Consider the following 21,255-nt stretch of genomic DNA (forward strand, 5'->3'; position numbering starts at 1 on the left):
CACTGCAGCAGGACCACAGCTCACCTAAATAGAACAAGGCCATAATTAGTGTTGGTTACTACACCATTGTTATACCAGAAGTTACTTCAAAATGTCTGCTGCCCTGGAGGCTTTTTTTTTTTTACACCAATAAAGCGTACTTTTTTTCGCAGACATGAATACAATAGATTTTGTGGTTTTTGTTTTTATTTTAAAAGGTACTATCAGATTGCTGCAGACTAATGCTATTCAATACAATAAACAAGTAATAAATCCTTCCCTCACTAATGCTAAAAGATTAGCTTTTATTAAATATGTATGACAGAGTTGCTGATTTAATTCAGTTGTTATTTTAGAGACTGAAATTTGAGATGGTCCTTCTCTATAAATGTTAAACAGACTTTGTTTTATTGTGATTGATTTAATTAAGAGTGTGCTATGCCATCTTTCTCTTATGTCCTATAGGGTAATCCTGGACCCGCTGGTCCTGCTGGCCCTCCTGGTAAAGATGGACCCAAGGGTGTGAGGGGAGATGGTGGACCCCCAGGCAGACAGGGTGATGCTGGTCTCCGCGGTGCTGCTGGTGCCTCTGGAGAGAAGGGAGATGCTGGAGAGGATGGACCCCCTGTGAGTTTATCATTGGGTTTTTATGTAATCTATAACTTCCTGACCCTCTGGTCACTCTGTCCGTCATCCTCTCCCGCTTTTCTCACATTTTTTCTAAGCCTATGAAGTGAACACAGGTGTTGAGTATGACGAGGTGAAAATTATGGTTGGTTTTCTGTTGACATTTACGTAGCTCTGTCAACCCCAAAGAGCCTACTTCATCAGTAATGGACAGCTGGCGACAGAACACAGTCTCCATTAACGCGGAGCTGTCAGTGCTCATCACTGCCTGTAATAGCAGAGCCAGACATATGATGGGCAGCCCAGTGCCAGACTGATGAGAGGACCCCACCTTAGCGAGACGCAGCGCTAGACACACGCCATCATGAACAGATGACAACCCCTGCCAAGATGATAACATGTCATCAAGGACTGCGTACTCAAACATGAGGATGGCTGCTGTGTTGACTCTCCTCCCTCTTAAATGAAATCTTGAACCGTGTATCAACATCACATTGTCAGTTCACTTGTGTGTCACAGATGTCAGGCAGACGTTAATTGTTTGCACAAGCTAAAGGAGCAAACCACAGAGAAGATGGCGAGATCAGCTGTGATCGGTGACGCTGGAGCTTGTGGAGCAAATGACAGACGATATAAATCAGAGAGAAACAGAATGACAGAAAGAGAGGAGTCCAGATGAAGGAAGAAATCACAACACTTGCTGACACAAGCCATAAACATGGCTGAATGTGAATGTGTATGGGATGGATGCATCAGGAGGATTGAGTATTATGGGGGCCCATTCATTCCTGTGAAACTGGCTGTACAGTCATTAGCAAATGCATTAGAACTGACTGAGTCAGTTTAGCCCACAGCTTGTATTAATAAGGTTAAAATTGATTAAACTGAAAGCTCTGTCTGACTTTCAAAATGGCAGACCATTCTGTTTACAGTGCAAGTTTATGTGTGAAAGTATTTTCGGGCCTGCGCGAATAAAATAGAATCTGCTTCAGTGCTAGCCGTGGTTCCCCGGGGCTCAATGTCCCGCTGAAGTTAGAGTCATGCCTACCTTCTCCGTCAGTGAGGGTCTGTGTGACATGAATTCCATCAACAGAGCCCATGCGAACGTCATGTACCAGGCAATTTGTTGTCTCGTCCCTGAACAGGAACATCAACTGTGCATGCGCTGGAGGACATATTTATCATCCTTAGCATGAGCAGGAGGGCAAAACAAGGTTTTTACCAGGATTTCCAAGGATTTCCATTCCAACATTTAACTACAGTCATAAGCTTTGGTTTGTGAGTCAAAGATTGAGACAACTCTGAGATTCCTCCAGAGCATGAGCAGCCGGGACTGACTCAATATTGCCTCTAAAGGAACAAAGTGGTATTACAAGAAAACATGGAGCACCTGTTAACACCTGTTACATTGTTATTGTAGAATGAACTCTTAAAAATATTTATTCAGCATTCATTATATGTGACTTCCTCTTCTGTTTTCCGCTTTCAGGGCCCCCCAGGCCCCTCAGGCCCTCAGGGTTTGGCTGGCCAGCGTGGAATTGTGGGTCTACCTGGACAGCGTGGTGAGAGAGGTTTCCCTGGTCTTCCTGGACCCTCTGTAAGTATCTTAATGTACGCCTGTCCCCTTCCCCCCAAGATGCGATACCTATCTTTTATCATCAATTCATTCAGTTGATTTATTTGTGTAGTCTAAGTTTAGGTCGTAGTTAGTCAAAATTCAAAATAGCTGTTTATTTAAGTAGCTGAATTATATCTGCACTTGTACAGTTGCTAGCTGGAAGGACGTTAGGTAAAGGTGGGGATGATTAAAGCATGACAGGACACCGTACAGTCCAACTTGAGATGTGTCTAATAACATACATAAATATTCATGACTCTGCCTTAACAGCAAAGTGTTTTCTCATTCAGTACCAGAGGGAGTAGACATCCCTGAAACAGATTCTTTCACATCCTAATTGGATCACATCATCAGAACCTGAGCCAGTATTTTTCTCCGGCTCTGCTGATTCATTTGATGTTCAGTGTGACATGTGACAGGAAGGTTCCCCTGACTCCAGCTCACACTATTTGATCTGTGAACTGCGCCGTGTCCCCTACTTACAACGTCTCAGTAGAGCTTGTCCATTCCATCGATTATTAATCAGTATGCATGAAAGAGATGCCAAGAAAGCAGCCGAGATGTCGGACTCACCCACGAGTGTTACAAGTAGAGAAGTGTTTCTAAGAACAGAAGTTTAGTCTGGAGTTTTGCTCTCACTCTGTCTCCTTGAATGCAGCATCGGTTTAAACCGATTCAGGTATTTTTGGATTAAAGTTGCTTTTTTATTTGTTTTTTGTCAAAAGATTTTTTTTTTTTTCCCATCCAAATTCATAATGTACTGAATAATAATTTGTAAATGTCTGACTGTTCCCAGGTCACACATTCTAATAATGAATTGGTGTTCCAGTTTGGTTGTATTTAATTGGGTCATCATCATGACCCCAAATGTTCTTGACCAAAATAGCGCTTGATTGACGGAGCTGTGAGTGGTTTCCACCTCTGAGTGTCTAACTAACAACAACATGGCAACTATTCTGCAAACTAACAAAATTATGTTGCTAAAGGCCAAGGGGTAAAAAAAACATGCTACATTTTACACCTAGAGCCTGTTTTAATAGCTGTTATTGATCTTTGGGGGACCACAAAGGTGGCAATCAGTCACGTTTGTCGATTGATCCGGGACCTACAGTATCTGAGTGGTTTAATTCAATTCCACAGTTGTTTTCAGACTGAAATTTGCAGTTTTTAAGATGTAGACTGGCTGCACAGTAATAAGGATGAAATGTTTTGACACAAATGTCATCGATGGAAAAAAAATAACCCTCCGAAGTGATGTGAACCATTACCTCTCCTATTAGACTTAGAAAACTTGGGTTTTGTTTCAATTTTAGACACTTAATTAATTCCTGGTGGGACAGGAGGGCTAGGACCCAGCTTTAGGTGACATACACATGCACACAAACACACACTCACACACACACGCACACACACACACACACACACACACACACACACACACACACACATCCTTGTACTTATAACTTTGTGAGTCTTTTCATTGATATAATGCATTCCCTAGGCCCTCACCCTTAACCTAACCTGAACCTGATTCTAACCTTGACCCTTAAACCAAGTCTTGACCTTCAAACACCCCTTTGAACATGTGAGGACTGGCTAAAATGTCCTCACTCTGTTGGTTAATTACATATTCTAGTCTTCAATTTTTAGCAAGTACAAGAACACACACACACACACACACACCAGAGCAAGGTCCCATTTAATGGGTACTTCAAAACTTTGAATAAAAGATCCACACACCAGAATAGCCCCTGTATGGAGATTTTATTGCTGTGTGTCTCTAAAAATCTCCATTCTGGAGTGCAGATCTTTTATCTAAAGTCATACAAGTTTGTTTGATTTTTATATTCCAGGGGGGTGTGTGTGTGTGTGTGTGTGTGTGTGTGTGTGTGTGTGTGTGTGTGTGTGTGTGTGTGTGTTTGTGTGTCTGTGTGTTTTTAATGACTCTTATTGAATGGCTCCTTCAGTTTTCATGTTAAGGGAGGTGAAAAAAGGCAGTAGGATGAATGTGGCAACATACTGGCACCAAGCCCGCTTCTCTAGTCCTTGGGCAACTGCTAGGAAGTGATTTATGTTCAAGCACAGAACATGCTGGTACATTTAAAATCAGATAAACAAAAAAATGTAAGCCAATGTATGTAAGCCATTATAAATTACATCAAAATCCAGGCAGCCATGCAACGGTCATGTCAATAACTGTGTTTCCATAGACTCACCAAGGCTGTAATGTCTGCCACAGTTGTGTTATTACCATGAAAATTAATGAGTGTTTTTACTCAGTTGGTTCTGATGTTGGGGGTCCGGATCTCTGAACTGAGAGGAGAGGCAGCAACTCAACTGAGAATGTTCCAGCTGCTGCTCCCTCTTTCAACATTCAAATCTTTACTTGCCTGTCTTCCTTCAAATAATAAATAATGTTCAAGTGTAAAAACACAAATTAAAAAAATAGTTAAAGGTAAACTATCAGGAATTTTACAGAAGATTTTCTTTTATTTTATGTTCTTAATGTCCATAGCTGCAGGAACAGACGACGCTGCCAACTCAGATCTAATCAGCCGGATCTGTGATTCACTCTTCATTTTTCCAAATTCCACAAATAAATTCTGTTGAAAGAATGATAATCAGACAATGTTGTCATCTCCACCCGAAGTTTTCTTATACATGCTGTATGCTTCAGTGGGTTTGATCAGCCTGATACAGTAGCAACGGGGTAAAGTGATCTATGATGACAGAATGAACCAATAATTACAGGAGTTAGTCACATCAATTAATCCATTTAATCGGCACATGAATCCTCTCCCCACCTCTCTTTCAGGGTGAGCCTGGAAAGCAAGGAGCCCCGGGTGGTCCTGGAGACCGCGGACCCCCTGGACCTGTTGGACCACCTGGACTCACTGGACCTTCAGGGGAGCCCGGTAGAGAGGTCAGAGAATGGCTAACACACAGCATGTCTACACATCTGTCACTTTTTAATTAGTGTTTAATATCTGTTGAATTAACTATTCATATGCCACAGCTGGAATAGCAGAATGTTCTTCTCCGGGTCCTTGGGTTACGCTTTGTTATTAAAACATTAATCAGTGTTCTGTAGGAGAGCTAGTTTGGAAAAAGTGGAAGATGTTAATTCTCGTTCATCATCTGACAGGGCAACCCTGGATCTGATGGGCCTCCTGGAAGAGATGGCGCTACTGGAATCAAGGTGAGAAGTGACTGGTTTGAACTTAAACCTGTGTTTATTGTTTACTGTTGGACAGTTCTTGTTTATTTCAGTTCCACTGTCCTTTCCTCTCGTAAGTTGTGATCTCTCTGTGCTGCAGGGTGATCGTGGTAGCACCGGTCCCGCCGGTGCTCCTGGTGCTCCAGGCGCTCCTGGTGCCCCTGGCCCAGTTGGTCCCACCGGCAAACAAGGAGACCGAGGAGAGGCTGTGAGTAGCAACTCCTTCATGTGATACTGTCTAAACAGGATTTGTAGAAAACCTGCAGCTTAATAATAAAGTTTGTTTGGTACTAACAAGTAGGACAAGGCAATATGGTGAAAAATATCAGACTGTGCTCAGGAATAATAACCTTTTTCAACATCAAAATATCCGCAAGTAAAGTAACAAAATAAATATCCTGAAGGAAAAGGTGTTTGAGCCACAGAGATTTTAGAAAGGTAGATTCGTCGTCAGGTAGAAATTAGCATATTGTCTGCTCGTTCTCAAGTACAGAGGACGACATCTCAAGTGTTTCATCCCCAAGTAAAGAGAGGAAGATAAGTGACTGTGGCTACTTTTGTCGTGTACACGGAAGCTTCGTCATGGTTTTTAATGCATTGTCTGACTCCGAAATTCACCTCAATGTAAAATTGCGAGACACTTAACTCCAGAAGGTATTTTTTATTTGCTTTTAGAATCTTTTATCATCGGTAGTAAAAATTACCTGGATAGAGGCAGCATGGCAAAATTGGATGATAAAAATAAAGATAAAAGCCTAAATAAAATGCCTGAACAAACACAATCTTACACATTTCATCAGTAACAGCCATGTGGAAGAATTCCTCAGGCTAAAATTTGCTTTATGATTATTTGATTTTCTGAAAATATAATCCGGTTGATCCCCCTCTAAAAAGAAGATACCAGTAGAGGATTGTGGTAACAATCTATTCTTAAATTAATAATTTGCCCAATATATGTAACAAAATATAAAAGATATTGTCAAAGTAAATTGTTTCTGTCAGCTTAAATGACTCCCCCAACCACTTTCAAGTACTGTTTATACTCTGAAGTAAACCGTCTTTTGTTTGTCTTCTTCAGGGTGCACAGGGACCTGCTGGGCCTCCAGGTCCTGCTGGAGCCAGAGGAATGCCTGTATGTATCTGTATGAACATGGCCACACACACACACACACACACACACACACACACACACACACACACACACACACACACACACACACACACACACACACACACACACAAACACACACACACACACACACACTCTCATCAGAATCATGAAGGAAAAGAAAGACATGTTTGGTAAACTCCTGAGGTACATTACTAATGTAAAGTTATTGGAAGTATTTGCATCTAATCAGGATATTGTCCACTTCTTTTCAGGGACCTCAAGGACCCCGCGGTGACAAGGGTGAGGCTGGAGAGGCTGGTGAGAGAGGACAGAAGGGACACAGAGGATTCACTGGTCTGCAGGGTCTTCCTGGACCTCCGGTAAGAATCCAACATGAATGTAAATCCATCTTCATTCTAAAGAATTAAACTACTCCTTACTTCTGGCTGCAGTGTACTCCTGTTAATGTGTGTAAACCTGTATTGATCTGTTCTAGGGTCAAGCTGGAGACCAGGGAGCTACTGGACCTGCTGGACCTGCTGGACAACGAGTGAGTACAAACATCACCAGTGAGCTGAAATAGTCAAATTATCACGAATGAAATAAAATGCTCTAGTTCTTAATATTCCATCATCTGTGCATATAGGGACCACCTGGACCTGTTGGTCCTGCTGGAAAGGATGGTGCAAATGGTCTGCCAGGACCCATTGGACCCCCTGGACCTCGAGGTCGCAGTGGAGAGACCGGTCCCGCTGTGAGTATGCACAAGAACCATTATTCCTGAGATGCTCATGGAAAAAGTCCACAGACACACATTTTGACGGCAGTTGAACTTCATCTCCCTCTTCTGAACATGTAATAAAACTGTTCAGAAGAGGGAGAGATCCCATAATTTGAATGCTCATTAAAATGTGTTGGGTTCCTCCTTCGCTCACAGTTAAATGAAATTGTTTGATTAAGTCTCAGATTCCTCAAATGAGACAAGAGAACAGATGTAACTGATGACAGCATAGCCTGACTAGAAAACAGAGTAACTAGAAGAAAAAAAACTCTAAATGGTGAATGTAATACATATTCTTCTTCCTCTAAAAGGGTCCTCCTGGAACCCCTGGACCCCCCGGTCCTCCTGGTCCACCTGGTCCTGGCATTGACATGTCTGCCTTCGCTGGTCTGGGTCAAACTGAGAAGTCCCCCGATCCTCTCAGGTACATGAGAGCCGACCAGGCATCCGGAAACCTCCGCCAGCACGACGCTGAGGTAGACGCCACACTCAAGTCCCTCAACAACCAAATCGAGAACATCCGCAGCCCCGAAGGATCCAGGAAGAACCCTGCTCGCACCTGTCGAGACCTGAAGCTCTGCCATCCTGACTGGAAGAGCGGTGAGTGAAGGGATGAGGTAGAGAGAAGGCTTCTTAGAGTTTGTGTTGTCTAGAAGTGTCTGCGTGTACTTGTGTGTTTTTGGGATGTCACAATGTGGTTCAGGAGGTAGAGAAGGTCATCTAGTAATCAGAAGTGTCCTTGTTCCATCCCTAGCTCCTTAGAAGGTCAAGTGTCCTTCAGTGACACTGAACTCCTTTGCCATCAGTGTGTGTGGCTGCCTGCGGACCTCACCATGAGGGGTTTTTATTAGAGGGGTGGCTGTGGTTCAGGAGGGAGAGCAGGTCATGTAATAACTGCAAGGGTCTTAGTTTGATCCCTGGCTCCTCCAGGTTTAAAGCGTCCTTGAGCATCACTGAACTCCTTCACCATCAGTGTGTGTACATGTTAGCAGGTTAGCTCCTCAAAAAGCAATTTACACCAACAGTGTATGAAGTGCTTTTAGTGATCAATAGACTGGAAAGGTCACCTTTATTGGCTGAATATGATGTGTAATATAAAACTGTTGGGCAGCACGGTGGTGCAGTGGTTAGCACTGTCGCCTCACAGCAAGAAGGTTCCGGGTTCGACTCCCGGCTCGGGCACCGGATCTTTCTGTGCAGAGTCTCCATGTTCTCCCTGTGCCTGTGTGGGTTCTCTCTGGTACTCCAGCTTCCTCCCACAATCCAAAGACATCAAGAGGGGACGAGGCTGATTGATACTCTAAATTGACAGGTGTGACTGTGAGTGGGAATGGTTGTCAGTCTATATGAGTGAACTCCGCCTCTCGCCCAAAAGCCGCTGGGATAGGCTCCAGCCCCACCCCCCCCGACCCTTAACAGGAATAAGTGGAAGAAAATGGATGGATGATGGATGGATGGATAAAAATCTTGTCCTCAAAGCTGATATTTTTCCTTTTTGCCTGTAGGAGAGTACTGGATTGATCCCAACCAGGGCTGCACCATTGATGCCATCAAGGTCTTCTGTAACATGGAGACAGGAGAGTCCTGCGTCTACCCCAAACCCACCAGCATCCCTCGCAAGAACTGGTGGTCCAGCAAGAGCAAGGAACGCAAACATATCTGGTTCGGAGAGACAATGAATGGAGGATTCCATGTAAGTTTCTTTTTCTTTATTGCCACACGAGCTAATATAGTCTTTCCAGTTTTGTTTTAGCAGATCAGAAACCAGCAATCCCACTTATGTGCAATTATGTCAGACCTTGTTGAGGTGGTCTCACTCCAGTTACAAAAGATCTCCGGTTGGATTATGTTATGAATATGATCTGACCTCGAACAAACCCAACAACCATCTTAACACCACAAGTTTGAGCTCCATGCCTCCTGTAACAAGTGTGCTTTGCTTTTTTGAATGCAGCACAAAAACAGTATGGGCCTGCTTTGATGAAAAAAATAGAGGATATGTGCAGAAAAGAAGGAGACATTTGCCCTAGATCAGGACACAAGACCGTCTTCCTGTATTTCCTGTCTCTCGCCCTCGCCAGAGTGAGGCATTTAGGTTCTTTTAGATTTTTCTCAGTGACAAATCAAACTCAACTGATTTGAATCAGAGCAGACAAACAAAGACAAACACCCCAACACTCCATAGAGATTTGATATCAATTATCTCTTCAAATTCCCTGTGCTCCTCACATGAGAACCTCATCTTCCTGCAGTTATCAGTGTATCCCTGCACAGGGACAGTGTGTCAAGTGTAACACTCCTGGTTATCGCGCTCGTATTTGAAGGATGTGAAAATGTCTAACAACCCTCAGGATTTGTAATTGTTTGCAAATGAAGCCTGTTACTCTGGTTATAGAAATAGGAACACCTGCACTTTCTACTTTGCTAGATTCTTGGTTTCAAGAAATATGTAGTGGATATGACGCAGGAGGGAAGGGGTGGAAAAGAGGAGGAAATAGAAGTGAAATCATCACAAATTTACTTACAGGACTCTTCAAAAAATCCCCTCTCCTTCTTGAAGAATCTTTATTTAAACAAAAACAATTAATCGTTAAATTTGGTAAAGTTCTCTTCTCACATCATCTTTTCTTTCCGTCTCCTGCAGTTCAACTACGGCGATGACATGCTGGCACCCAACACCGCCGCCATTCAGATGACCTTCCTGAGACTGCTGTCCACCGAGGCGTCTCAAAACCTCACCTACCACTGTAAGAACAGCGTGGCTTACATGGACGCCTCAACGGGCAACCTGAAGAAGGCCGTGCTGCTGCAGGGCTCCAACGACGTCGAGATCAGAGCTGAGGGCAACAGCCGCTTCACATACAGCGTGATGGAGGATGGCTGCACGGTAAGAGCTGGGGTTGTATGACGAAATGCACGGGGGGGGGGGTATTTTTGGTCTCATATGTTCCCTGGCGTTCACTCAGACAGCCATGTTCCGGAGTCACAGGTCATACAACGGGCGCTCTTTTTTTCTCCTCCACACAGAAACACACGGGACAGTGGGGCAAGACAGTGATCGAATACAGATCGCAGAAGACTTCTCGTCTGCCCATCGTGGACATTGCCCCTATGGATATTGGTGGAGCAGACCAGGAGTTCGGAGTCGACGTCGGGGCAGTATGCTTCTTGTAAAGAACGAGGGATCCAAAGAGAGAGAGCGAGAATACAAGGAAATTTGAAAAAAAAAAAGTAAAATAAAAATGAAAGAGGAGCACACTTCAGACGAAAGAGGAGAGAAAGAGAGAAAAAGAAAAATCAAGACACTTTTTTTTAAGCGGGACCTTTTTTCTAAGTAAAAAGTGCTTTTTTCCAAATTGAACTCGTAGGATTTCTGCACTGAATGGCACCAGCAACTGTCATCTGTGATTCATCCAGCATCACCGTCAGTCAACTCGCCCTGTTGCCCCCCCCCCCCCCACGCCCACCCCCCAACCCACCCTTACACCCCCACCCCGTCGACCAGCCCCACCCCAATGACAAGAAGGAGGAAGTAGAGTACAGGAACATGCCAGGGAACTAGAGGGAGTAATGGTTGGTGCTATTTATTTATTGTTTAGGTTTGGGTCCCAGGTGTGGTAGGAGTCTGTTGCTAATAATAAAAAGCCCACTCACACATATTTTTTTCAGTCCAGTTTCCTCTCTTATTTCCTCCTCTTTTCCACCCCTTCACTCCTGCACCATATCCACTACATATCTCTTGAAACCAAAAATCTAGCAAAGTAGAAAGTGCAGGTGTTCCTATTTCTACCACCAGAGTGTGTATCAAAAGTTACTGTGTCTTCTAATAAACTCAATGGTGCTATTGTTGTTAAAGTATTTTATAACAACTAGATTACTCAGACTTGTGTATATGTGTGTGTATACATATATATATATACAGTTTCTCTGAGTGTATTCCACCTTGGGATTTCTTAATTTCAGGGTGATAAATGTCTGTGCCTTGCCCCACCCTCCTGCTTCAACACCATAACAAACATGCCTCTGATTCATTCTTACAATCAAGGCATGCTTATTTCAGAACAAATACTTCGCTTAAAATATTTGTTTTGATATCTTAAAGCTACCTCACACAAAAAAAATCATAAATCAAAATAAGGCCCCCCCCCCCCGAATCTTTGTTTATAAATCCTGTATTTTAGACCAATATAAGTATGACCAGTATGGTGAGAAGCTTGGTCATGAAAGCCCAGTCTCTGCTGCCCCTCCCCTTCTTTTGCTGTGACCTTTGACCTCCCCATCCCTTTCTGCTTCCTCCCATCTGCCCCCTCACACAGGGCGTGCCCTCTGCCTTGGCATTACACACTCACACACACACACACACACACACACACACACACTCACACTCACACTCACACACACACACTCACCCTCACACACACACACATAGTTGATCCAATGTAAGGTGTGCTTGATTCCGTCGTTGCTCCAGATCTACAGCCAGTGCAGAGGGTTCATTTGTGTGAGGTTGTGTATATTTTTTATTATTAATAATAGTATTATTATTGATAATAGCATTATTATTTTAATATTATGATCATGACTTGTTTTTGTTACGTTTTAATTAATGTAAATTGGAAATAAAAGACAAAACCAAGTAACAGGCTTCATTTGCTTTTTATTTGTACTCTGCTCTGTTATTTAGGTCTCCCCCATGCTGGAGTCCTGGGGCCACCATTTGATTCTTCCCCAAAGAAATTCCTTTCATAAAAAGTTTCTATGCCCTGATTCCATTTTGTGTTGCGGGAGAAAGAAACACATTTAAAGAAAAGCGGGGGAGAGATGGATAAATGCAGGGCAATTTCGGTTTGGCTCGATGATGATGATGATGACGATAGAAAAAAAAGTTGAAGAAGGAGGTGGAGAAAATTCATATCATGTGCCTTTTTATTGTAAATGTAAAATAGTGTTTGAATCATTTCCGTTAGTTTGAACGCATGGTAGAGTAGAAATAGGAAACACTGCCACCATGACCAGCTCATTCTGTGACTTGATGTCTTCCTGTACTTCTGTTGCTTCTATTCATCCTCATTTTCTTGCCTTTTTTCAACCTACAATAGTAATAAAAGGTAGAAGCATTTCTGTGAACAAAGTAGAGCAATGTTTCTTTTATTGTTTATAATATTTGTTGTCCCCTGAAATCATTTGTTTTTTAATGTAAAGGACAGATCTTGTGAGTTTATCCTCGTTTGAATAATCAATGGCAGACAAACTGGAGAGAAAACTAATCAACCGGACAAAAATACATCACGAATAAAAAATTCCAACAGAGAGATCTACACACACAGAACATGCCTGGTCCTTACGTTTCGGTTCGGTTCGCCAGCATCATTGTACCTCAACCAGCCAGTAATGATGGAGAATGATTTCTGGGACTATCGATGATGTATGAGAATATTTTAGAAACATTATGAGCATGCTACATTACACCAACTTGTTCATCTAGACACTTTTGAAAGTCACAACAGCACAATATCCAACGAATTCAACCTTTCAACCCCCGGGCTCCAAACAGGACCAGGTTTCATTTCATCAACTTGTTCTCGTTCTACTTCGGTCAGTGGTCTTCAGCGTGGCAGGCCGATGCTGCCTTCACATGGAACTCTCGTGTTTACGTCTCATACTGTATCTCATACGTCTCATCACAGAACCCATTTGAAGCCAGCAGTTGTCTTTCTAGCACAAAACACTGCAAGTCGACTTTCACTTCTTCTTTATGTGGGGGGGGTAAAATGGGGTACAGTGTTGTTTAATCATCCATGAACACTTAGTAGGCTCCACACTTGGATTTCTTAGTAAAATAAAAAAGACAAATAGAAAAAAAACGAAAGTCCTTGTGAGTTCCTAATTTTTTTGTTGGCTTTTGAAAATACATTATCTACACATCTACATTTATAAGACTTGAAACGACTAAAACGACAGGGCGCAACACATGAACCTTGCTGTTGTAAACATTAGGGCTGGGTATACTTCCAAAAATGTTCAAAAGTGGTATCTGAATTTTTTTTTCAGATACAATTCAAACTTTAACGAAATGAAAATGGTATTGCACATTCCATTACAAATCTTTGGTTTCAGTTTTCAGCTTGGCATTTTTACGCACTCCAAACTCTCATGATGTGAAAACACAAAGCAATTAACATATTGAAATGTAAAGTAAGTTGTCTGTTTCAGTTATTTCTTTTTATGTTTAAGAATGTTGACATTTTTTCCACTCAGAGCTGTTTTAAAGTAGTAAATTCGATACCCAGCCCCAACAAACATTTACCGTAAATGACCTTAGAAGCCCTCTGACTGAATTTGTCTTGCAGGACTCCTGATGTGTCCTAGACGCATATGAAACATATTCAAACTGAGAACTTTTACAGTTTCTAGTATTAACAGTGGAAAAAATAAACCACAAAATAAACCTTCAGATAATCACGCTCTGCACGTAACTGTGGATATGAAGGAAATTAAAACAGCTGGCTCTTAATCCACCTTTGTTCCATTCATGTAAAACACTGAGCTGGATATTCAGGGGATCTCCAGGAATTACATGAACAAACACAGAAAATTATTCCATTCAGTATCTCTTGATTTCCACAGTAGCTTAAAAAAATCAATTTAAAATGTAATCTACATGGAGAATGGTGGACAGATTTTGTGTCAGTAGGGAGGACTGAAAAAACAGGATCTGAAAGATAAACTGAAGCTAAACTGATGCAGCTCCTCATACAGTAAGAGTCAAAAATCATCACATTTGTTGACTCTGCATCGTTACAGCTGTATGTTTAAATATTTTAGAGCCGATTGTTGCTGCAGCGTGGAGACAAAATAATTCACCTCCAGCTCTAATGGCTTCCTGAGAGTAAAATTAGATCAGCAGCTGGCAGCGAAACCACTGGCTTCATGGGCGAGTGTCGGGAGGGACTTAAATAGCATCTGTACAAAATTGGGGTCATCTGAGTAAAGATGGGTGTACAAAAATGAATGAGCGCACACACGAACGTAAGCAGTTATATGAGGACACACACAAGTTCTGTACACTCTTCCCTGACCTCCTGAACACACTCCGCCTGATTGGTGCCTTTCAAGTGTTTGTCAAGGGTCAGTTGGTCAAAGACTCCTAATTAGAGCTTAATGAAAGATAAAAGAAAACAGCGAGGGGCATGATGGGAGTTGAAAATAAAAACGTGCAGGGGGAGGGTTACAGAAGGAAGATAGAAGGTTACAAAGCGGAGAGAAGTTTTATTCTTCATATTTCATCCTTTGATCTTCTGCTTTACTTTCTTTCCACAGTGCAGACGGGTCAATAAAATATGCCAATTTTTCATTAAAATAGAACAAGAAAGATAAATATTAGGGGCTCAGTAGGAAGAAATATATTGCAACCATGAAACACAGCTATTAAGAGCTTCATTTCTTATGTCATCCTCAGTCAGTGAAGGGAATCCTCGCTGCATTTTTCACATTTGCTCTCAGTGAAAATTGCATTTGATTATTCCATTTTAATTAGCTGTAGTTCAGAAGCCAGTACTGAGAGTGTCTGTCTCAGTGGGTGTCTTGCGTGGGCTCGGTAAACTCTTCAGGTACTCCAAATGCCTGCGAGCCTCAGCTTGATTTTGCCTAACATAGTAAACTACATACACTATGACCATGAAGAACCACACGAACATCGTCACCAGCATGGCGACATCAGTGGTTTTCCTCTGCAGGCTACAGAAATTCACCCCAGAGTCCAAGAGTTTCACCAAGGGTTGACCCACATGTTCACCCTGTGACCCCAGGTCCTCCCAGCGGCTCCCCTCACCCATCCCACGCACAGAGCTCTCACAGATGATTCCGTTCACTGTCTCGGGCTCCAGGTTCAGAGTCTCCATCAGCTCTTGCAGGGTGCAGTCACAGTGCCAGGGGTTGTGGTAGAGGCGTGTCTTTGCTCGAGTCGCACCAAACTCCTCCCGGCTGGCCTGTTTCAGCTGGTTGTGTGAGAGATCCAGGAGGCGCAGTTCAGGGCCCAGATGCCGCAGGGCCCCCGAAGACAGAGAGTCAATGCGGTTGTGGGACAGGTACAGGTCTCGCAGGTGGACCAGGGTGCTGAAGGCACTCTCTGGGATGTTCCGGATAAAATTGCGCTCCAGGTGAAGGGAGATAGTTTCTGGTGGGATACCCTCTGGAATCTCAAGCAACCCGGCGTCAGTGCAATGCACAGTGGCCGTGTCCCGGGCACACTGGCAACTGTCTGGACACTGCGGGGACACTTGGCCCCAAAGAGATGAGAAAAAGAGCGAGACATACAGCCATGTTTGAAGATCCGCTCCTGGTCTTCTTGCGCTGGTACATCTCTCCTCACACCGGCCGGAGCACATGGCCTCACCATAGCATCCCAACACACGCCAGGTCCCAATTAGACACGTCACACCAGGAGAACCTGAAGACAGAGAACATGGGTCAAACTCCCTCACTTACACAGGCTATCAAAATACACACTGGCATTATGATGTATGGGAGCAGCAAGAGGTCAGTGGTTGATGAGGTAGACAATGGAGTGGGTTTAAGAGGGTTTATCTGACAAACCCGTCATCCCCGGTAATTCAACTCACACACAAATCGGATGATACGGCTAGATAATCCTTTACACTTTAAGATGGACTTTTAGAACAAGTGTTATTGTTTTGTTTTTTACTGAGCAGTGGTAGTTTGTGATCACTTGTGCTTGTACATTAAAAAAGAGATACATTTGCAGACATGATGATATCCCACAGCGCTTCCCCCTGCATCTCACATTCAGACCCGGAAGAAAAGCATCACATTGCACTCATCAATATGTCTTCATCTCAATTATCCCTCTTTTTGTTTCCCCATGATGCCACAGCCACTTCATCATTTTCCAAGGCTCAGTGCATAGTAAAGAAGGAGGCGATCGATAGCTCAAGTATCGCCTGCTACACTATTAACAGCCAGAACATCAATCCTGCTTGTGTCCCCACAATGTCGATAAGTGACAGAGCTGGAAAAACAAGGTGGCAGCCATCGGGGGCGAGCATCTGCCCGCCACCCCTGCAGTTCGGGGGCCAAAAGCTTTCTTAGAGCTGACATTTTATCTCTGGGGTTCTGTAAATATGATGTTGATCCAAATCAGCTGCTTTCAGGCAAGTGAGACTCAACCTGATGTTCAGGTTTAACCACATTGCTTGACTTTGATTAGAAAACACTTAAAGTTGACACATTCTCTCTGTTTTCACAAGTTAATTTTTCAACATAGACATAAAAAAACAACAACAAAGATTCAGGCCCACAAGTGGGAGACTGGTAGCCCCGTGACGTCCATCAAGTGGCCCTTGAGGTCCTATGAACAGAGGTGAGGATTGTGTTCACCCCTCATCAGCCTTCTGCTATTAACATACTGAATTTAGATGCATGAAAATCCCCAATTAACACAAATAATTATGTGCAGCATGAAACACAAAGGGAGTGAGAGAGACTGAGGGTGAGACGGACTCCCAGAGGCTCCGCAGCTCCAGCTGATGGTTGTGATCTACAATGATCACGTCTTCGCAACGCTCCCTCATTATCTGTGAAAGCAAAACAACACCCCGGCTATTCTGAGTCCTACTTCATGCAGACCTTTACCTCTGCAGAATCAAGCCGCTTTAAAGTAAAACATTTAATTCAAACCAATAAAATAAACTTTTTATTGTCGTTAAAACAATCAACACCAATTGAAGATGATTGACGGATTGTTATCAACGAATAATCACCTCAAACGCAACATCAATCGAATATTATATCGGTGATTTGAAATGTTCATATTTTTCTGGAAAAATAACTTACCTGTCAATGGTTTCTTGGGAAGTTTCTGATCTTGAGGGAGAAAAATTATATATTTCGGACTCCGTTTGCAGTTTTTCTTTTGTTTTTGTCCAACAACAGAGCGGATGTCATCTTCAGTTTTAAGAAAACTACAAGGGCAGCAGCATCAGGGTCTCCTTGGTGTGTCGCTTGCAGGCGGCTTCATCTCTTGTGTTACGCTCGGAGCAGAGGAGTTAAATACTCTCTCTCTCTCTTTCTCTCTCTCTCTCTCTCTCTCTGTCGCTCTAAAATGGTGACCACCATCGCCCCCCCCCCCACACACACACATGACATTCATCTCGTGTTTCTGAGAAGACATTGCTTATCTCCTCATGTGATATTAACTAAATTACCTGCAAGTGTAATTCACTTATCTCTCCCAGCAAACTTTGATTGGATCCCAGCAAAGTAAACAAGTGAAGAAAAACGCACTGCTCTTATTCCTGAATTCTGAAAAGTCACCTTGCAATAGAAAGATTAAGAAAATGATTTTTCACTATAGGTATCAGTGGCAGTATCTACAGCTGGAGATCACCGGTTAATGATTGCAGTATCTCTGAATAATCGGTCTTGAAATATCCAGTGTGTGCAGCCCTAACAAACACTGTGATGACTGTTGAAGAGGATTCATCACTGAACAGCAACCGGTTCTTGACAAGGATTGACCGGAAAATGACCTCTAGCACGGGGACACAAGGCAACTTCTACCTGTTAGACATGGACTGAAGTACAGTTTGAGGAGTGCTGAAATACATAAACAAACCAACCCAGCTGCTTGGATCAATACCGATGTATCAACACATGACCAGCATCGGCACATATGATATGAATGAGATATATTTTGTCCCTCAAAAGGACCTCTCATAACAAAATAAATGAATCCGTTATCACGAGATAACGCAGAAACGACCTTGTGATCTTGACATAACAGCTAAAAGAAAAGGTGTCTCTATGGGAGGTACTCAGGATGTCAGGTCGAAGGTGCTTTTGCATCCGCGGGTGCTTCTAGCAAATCATTTAAAATCCTAAGGGAGGAAGCACATATGGCAAAACTCATTTCCATATAAATAACAAGAGTATATACACACAAAACATGCGCTGTGACAACTCTCGGCAGGTATAAATTGTATAAGAGTAAATGTTATTCATGGAGCGTTAGTCCTAGCACAAGTGGCCTCCTCTCTCTCTCTGTCTGACACCTTAAGCAGCACAAATATCTGCCGAGCACCAGAAGACGCCTCCGGAGAGAGGAAAGACAGGGCCTGTCATGGTTGCCTTCTCTGTCCTTCTCCCATCATCCTCCTGACAAATGTATAATGCTGCAAGTATGTTTCAGAGGTTGTTGTTTTTTTTCCTTCCCCCATTACAATTGTGAATGTTTTGTCCTTTGTGGATGACGGAGATGAGGCAGTTGACAACCTGTGGTTTTTCAGACACAAAACAAGCAACAAAGGGTTCATAATGAGAAACTACAGAATCAGACAGACAAAAAAAATAATCAGAATAATATATTACACATTTTCCTGGTGCCTGAAAAGAGTCTGAGTAGCATGATGGTGGAATACAATACAGACAGACGGATGGTTGGTGTGTCTGCTTGTCAAGAGGACGCCGGTTGCCAGGATGGTCACGCCTGGAGCTGTTGGCTGATGACAATGTGGACAATGTGAACTCTACTGGAAGACCTGACTTCAGTTAAGCAAAGCAGTTTGTCTGGAACTCTCTGAGGGGAAAACTGAATGAACCAAAACACACATTTATAAACACAAAGGAAGCCAAGTTGTAGAAACAGAACACATGCATGGCTGTGACTATTATCTACGTGGTGAGAGAGACATAATACCACAAACCACATGCCCAGCAGAGCCACAAAGGAAGAGACGGATAAAAAAAAAAAAGAAGAAGCAGCAGTGGAGCATCTCTTGGTACTCGCCCGTCTTTCTCATGGGATTAAATGCACTAACAACAGGCCACGCTGGGGGCGGGCATTGTGCTGAGGCTCTCACTAGCCATTTTTCCACAGTGTGAACAGCTGGGACTTGCCAGGTCTGGCTGGACAGAAATGCTTACGAAAACCGAGCAACACAAAGGTTTCGTAGGTGCTGTGTTGTTAGAAACCACTGCACAGTCTGCTGACAAAACAGAGTGTTACAAAATGTTGCTTTGTAAGTCGTTTGGACTTAATCTGATTTATTCTATCTGACCCTGTGAGGTGAAAAAAGAAGAATACAGAGAAATGTTCTTTGGAGAATTTTAAGACGGTCGCAGCACCCTGTGATTTCCTGTGAGCGGCAATCAGACAAGTGCACTTGATCATGAATAAGTCTGAGATTGTGCATGGAAGGGTAAATTGGTGGCTTGAAACTCAAATCAATATATATTAGACTACGAGTCACTTTTTCTTCATTTCAATCTGATGTTTCTCTCAAAAATGTCCGCAATTACACTGTGGGAGTGGATAAACGTTTGCTGTCGGCTGCTCCTGTCAGCGAGACGAGCAAAGGAAAATGTCATCCCTGTTTCCTCTAAAATAACAATGCGCCGGCCGTCAGGAGTTACAACGCGCAGCACACAGCTGCTAAAGGCTGTCACTAAAATGTATAGATTGGATTGAGGCCTTGGCATAAGTCCAGCACACTAGAGGAGGGTAATAACACTAAAATGTGTACGAGAAAATACAGAGCGGTGAACACAAAAACCCCAAAGCTGTAGATTTCAGTGAAGAATGCCAGAGAGAAATCAGACTTAACCGTCTGCACCACCAGACAAGGCAATGACAAATAACAAAAGAGAAGACGCAGCGCAACAATTATAGCTTGAAGTAGCAACAAATCCCTTGTTTTCTCTCTGCTGATGCTTTTTCTTCGGGACTTGGAAGGAAATGTATAGCAGGAGCAGCAGAAGGGCAGCTGTGTGGCAAATGTAACAAGGGAAGAGTAATCGGTACTGATAGAAGGGATGCAACCTGGAGTATTAACGAGAAAATTCAAGGCACATCCCCGGACTTTATTACAGAGAGAATGACTCCACGCCTGGTCCCACCGATGGTAACCTCATCACAACATCGGCTGTCATAAGGAGCGCCTCTTTGTGGTGTTTGAAAATTTAATTTCTCAATATTAATCAAGGCTCATTAGAGACGCTTTGATCTTGGAGGCAGCGGAAATGGCCTGAGCATGTAAGCACACTAGAAATGAAAGGATGAATAGCGCTCCAGGTGTCTGTATAAAGCTGGTGCTCAACCGGCTTTGAAGCTGCTGCAGTCAGTGGACCAAAAGAATCACGTGCACCTCAGCTGACCGGGAAAACCAGGAGGTGTGATCAAAAATGAGAAAAATAATGACCTCATTTTTTTGTAATAACCTCACAAAAGACCAGAAGATAATCCAAACAGTCTTTTATTGGAAACAGATATCAAAACAGTTGCAAGTTCATACGTACAAGCACAGATGAAGACTGACAACATTTCAAAGGGAGCCTGTGTTTTGGAGTGAAAGTATTTAGGGAAGTGGCCCAAGGTTACTTGGCTACCATTTCTGTACCATCCCCCTGCTGGCGAGGCAGGCCAAAACAACATTAGCTCTGGCTGAAACTAGCTAACATTTTAATCCTGACCCCGATAACAAACTGTGCTGTTGGCCATCCTATCTGACTGGTCAGCTGCTTCCGTTTGCATCTGACCGGGCGGCAGCCTGCAGGGTCCTCCGAGCCATCTCCAGGGCTCCTTCCTGGGTCTTGTTCCCGCCAATAAAGCCACTGCTGTGGACAAAGACACAGCCCTCGATCCCACTGAGCGCTGACAGAGCTTCATCACGAACACCGCGCCACTCCTCTAGCAGGGACAGCCTGCCACAGGAAGACAGAAGGACAAGTTGGCTTACACGTGGCCGCTATGAGGTCAGCTGTTCACTTTCTGTTGACACATTATTATACAGAATGCACTGTGGTCATGTCACATGGCTGCACCACCAGAAAAACCCAATTACAAAACATATTTTGGCTGGTTGAATAATGGACCGTGGGAATCTAAGGATGACATTTCATTTATTTCA

General features: G+C 43.2%; 3 protein-coding genes across 5 annotated transcripts in view; 1 reads left to right on the forward strand and 2 right to left on the reverse strand.

Annotated features, from left to right (window-relative positions):
* col2a1b (collagen, type II, alpha 1b) overlaps positions 1–13,105 on the forward strand; it is a 51,186-nt gene extending 38,081 nt beyond the window's left edge. For both annotated transcript variants that reach the window (XM_086199771.1, XM_086199772.1), the window contains 13 exons: positions 445–606; positions 2,096–2,203; positions 5,040–5,147; positions 5,370–5,423; positions 5,542–5,649; positions 6,520–6,573; positions 6,825–6,932; positions 7,049–7,102; positions 7,199–7,306; positions 7,645–7,933; positions 8,839–9,026; positions 9,978–10,220; positions 10,361–13,105. In XM_086199771.1, coding sequence (XP_086055897.1) covers positions 445–606; positions 2,096–2,203; positions 5,040–5,147; positions 5,370–5,423; positions 5,542–5,649; positions 6,520–6,573; positions 6,825–6,932; positions 7,049–7,102; positions 7,199–7,306; positions 7,645–7,933; positions 8,839–9,026; positions 9,978–10,220; positions 10,361–10,507 — 1,731 coding nt within the window. In that variant the 3' untranslated portion in view covers positions 10,508–13,105. The remainder of the gene's footprint in view (positions 1–444; positions 607–2,095; positions 2,204–5,039; positions 5,148–5,369; positions 5,424–5,541; positions 5,650–6,519; positions 6,574–6,824; positions 6,933–7,048; positions 7,103–7,198; positions 7,307–7,644; positions 7,934–8,838; positions 9,027–9,977; positions 10,221–10,360) is intronic.
* On the reverse strand, positions 11,992–17,359 carry LOC147268306 (leucine-rich repeat-containing protein 3-like). 2 transcript variants are annotated; one of them, XM_086199774.1, is made up of 3 exons: positions 17,186–17,359; positions 16,853–16,926; positions 11,992–15,782 (listed from the first exon to the last, which is right to left on the reverse strand). In XM_086199774.1, exon 3 carries the CDS (start codon positions 15,718–15,720, stop codon positions 14,878–14,880), a length of 843 nt encoding a protein of 280 aa, XP_086055900.1. In that variant the 5' UTR covers positions 15,721–15,782; positions 16,853–16,926; positions 17,186–17,359; the 3' UTR covers positions 11,992–14,877. The 2 variants fall into 2 exon arrangements, with proteins under 2 accessions (XP_086055900.1, XP_086055899.1); XM_086199773.1 differs by lacking the exon at positions 16,853–16,926.
* Positions 17,360–20,597: 3,238 nt separating this feature from the next.
* Positions 20,598–21,255, reverse strand: part of myg1 (myg1 exonuclease) — a 21,845-nt gene continuing 21,187 nt past the window's right edge. Inside the window, exon 7 of the mRNA XM_086199779.1 lies at positions 20,598–21,049. Coding sequence (XP_086055905.1) covers positions 20,860–21,049 — 190 coding nt within the window. The 3' untranslated portion in view covers positions 20,598–20,859. The remainder of the gene's footprint in view (positions 21,050–21,255) is intronic.

The sequence above is a fragment of the Aulostomus chinensis genome, chromosome 3 (genome assembly GCF_037954235.1).
Source record: "Aulostomus chinensis isolate RoL2024-O1b breed Wild chromosome 3, RoL_Achi_v1.0, whole genome shotgun sequence".
NCBI lineage: Eukaryota > Metazoa > Chordata > Actinopteri > Syngnathiformes > Aulostomidae > Aulostomus > Aulostomus chinensis.

What these genes read in the sequence shown, in the direction of transcription:
- LOC147268306 (XM_086199773.1), bottom strand. Translation starts at nt 15,720, where the DNA reads ATGTGCTCCGGCCGGTGTGAGGAGAGATGTACCAGCGCAAGAAGACCA.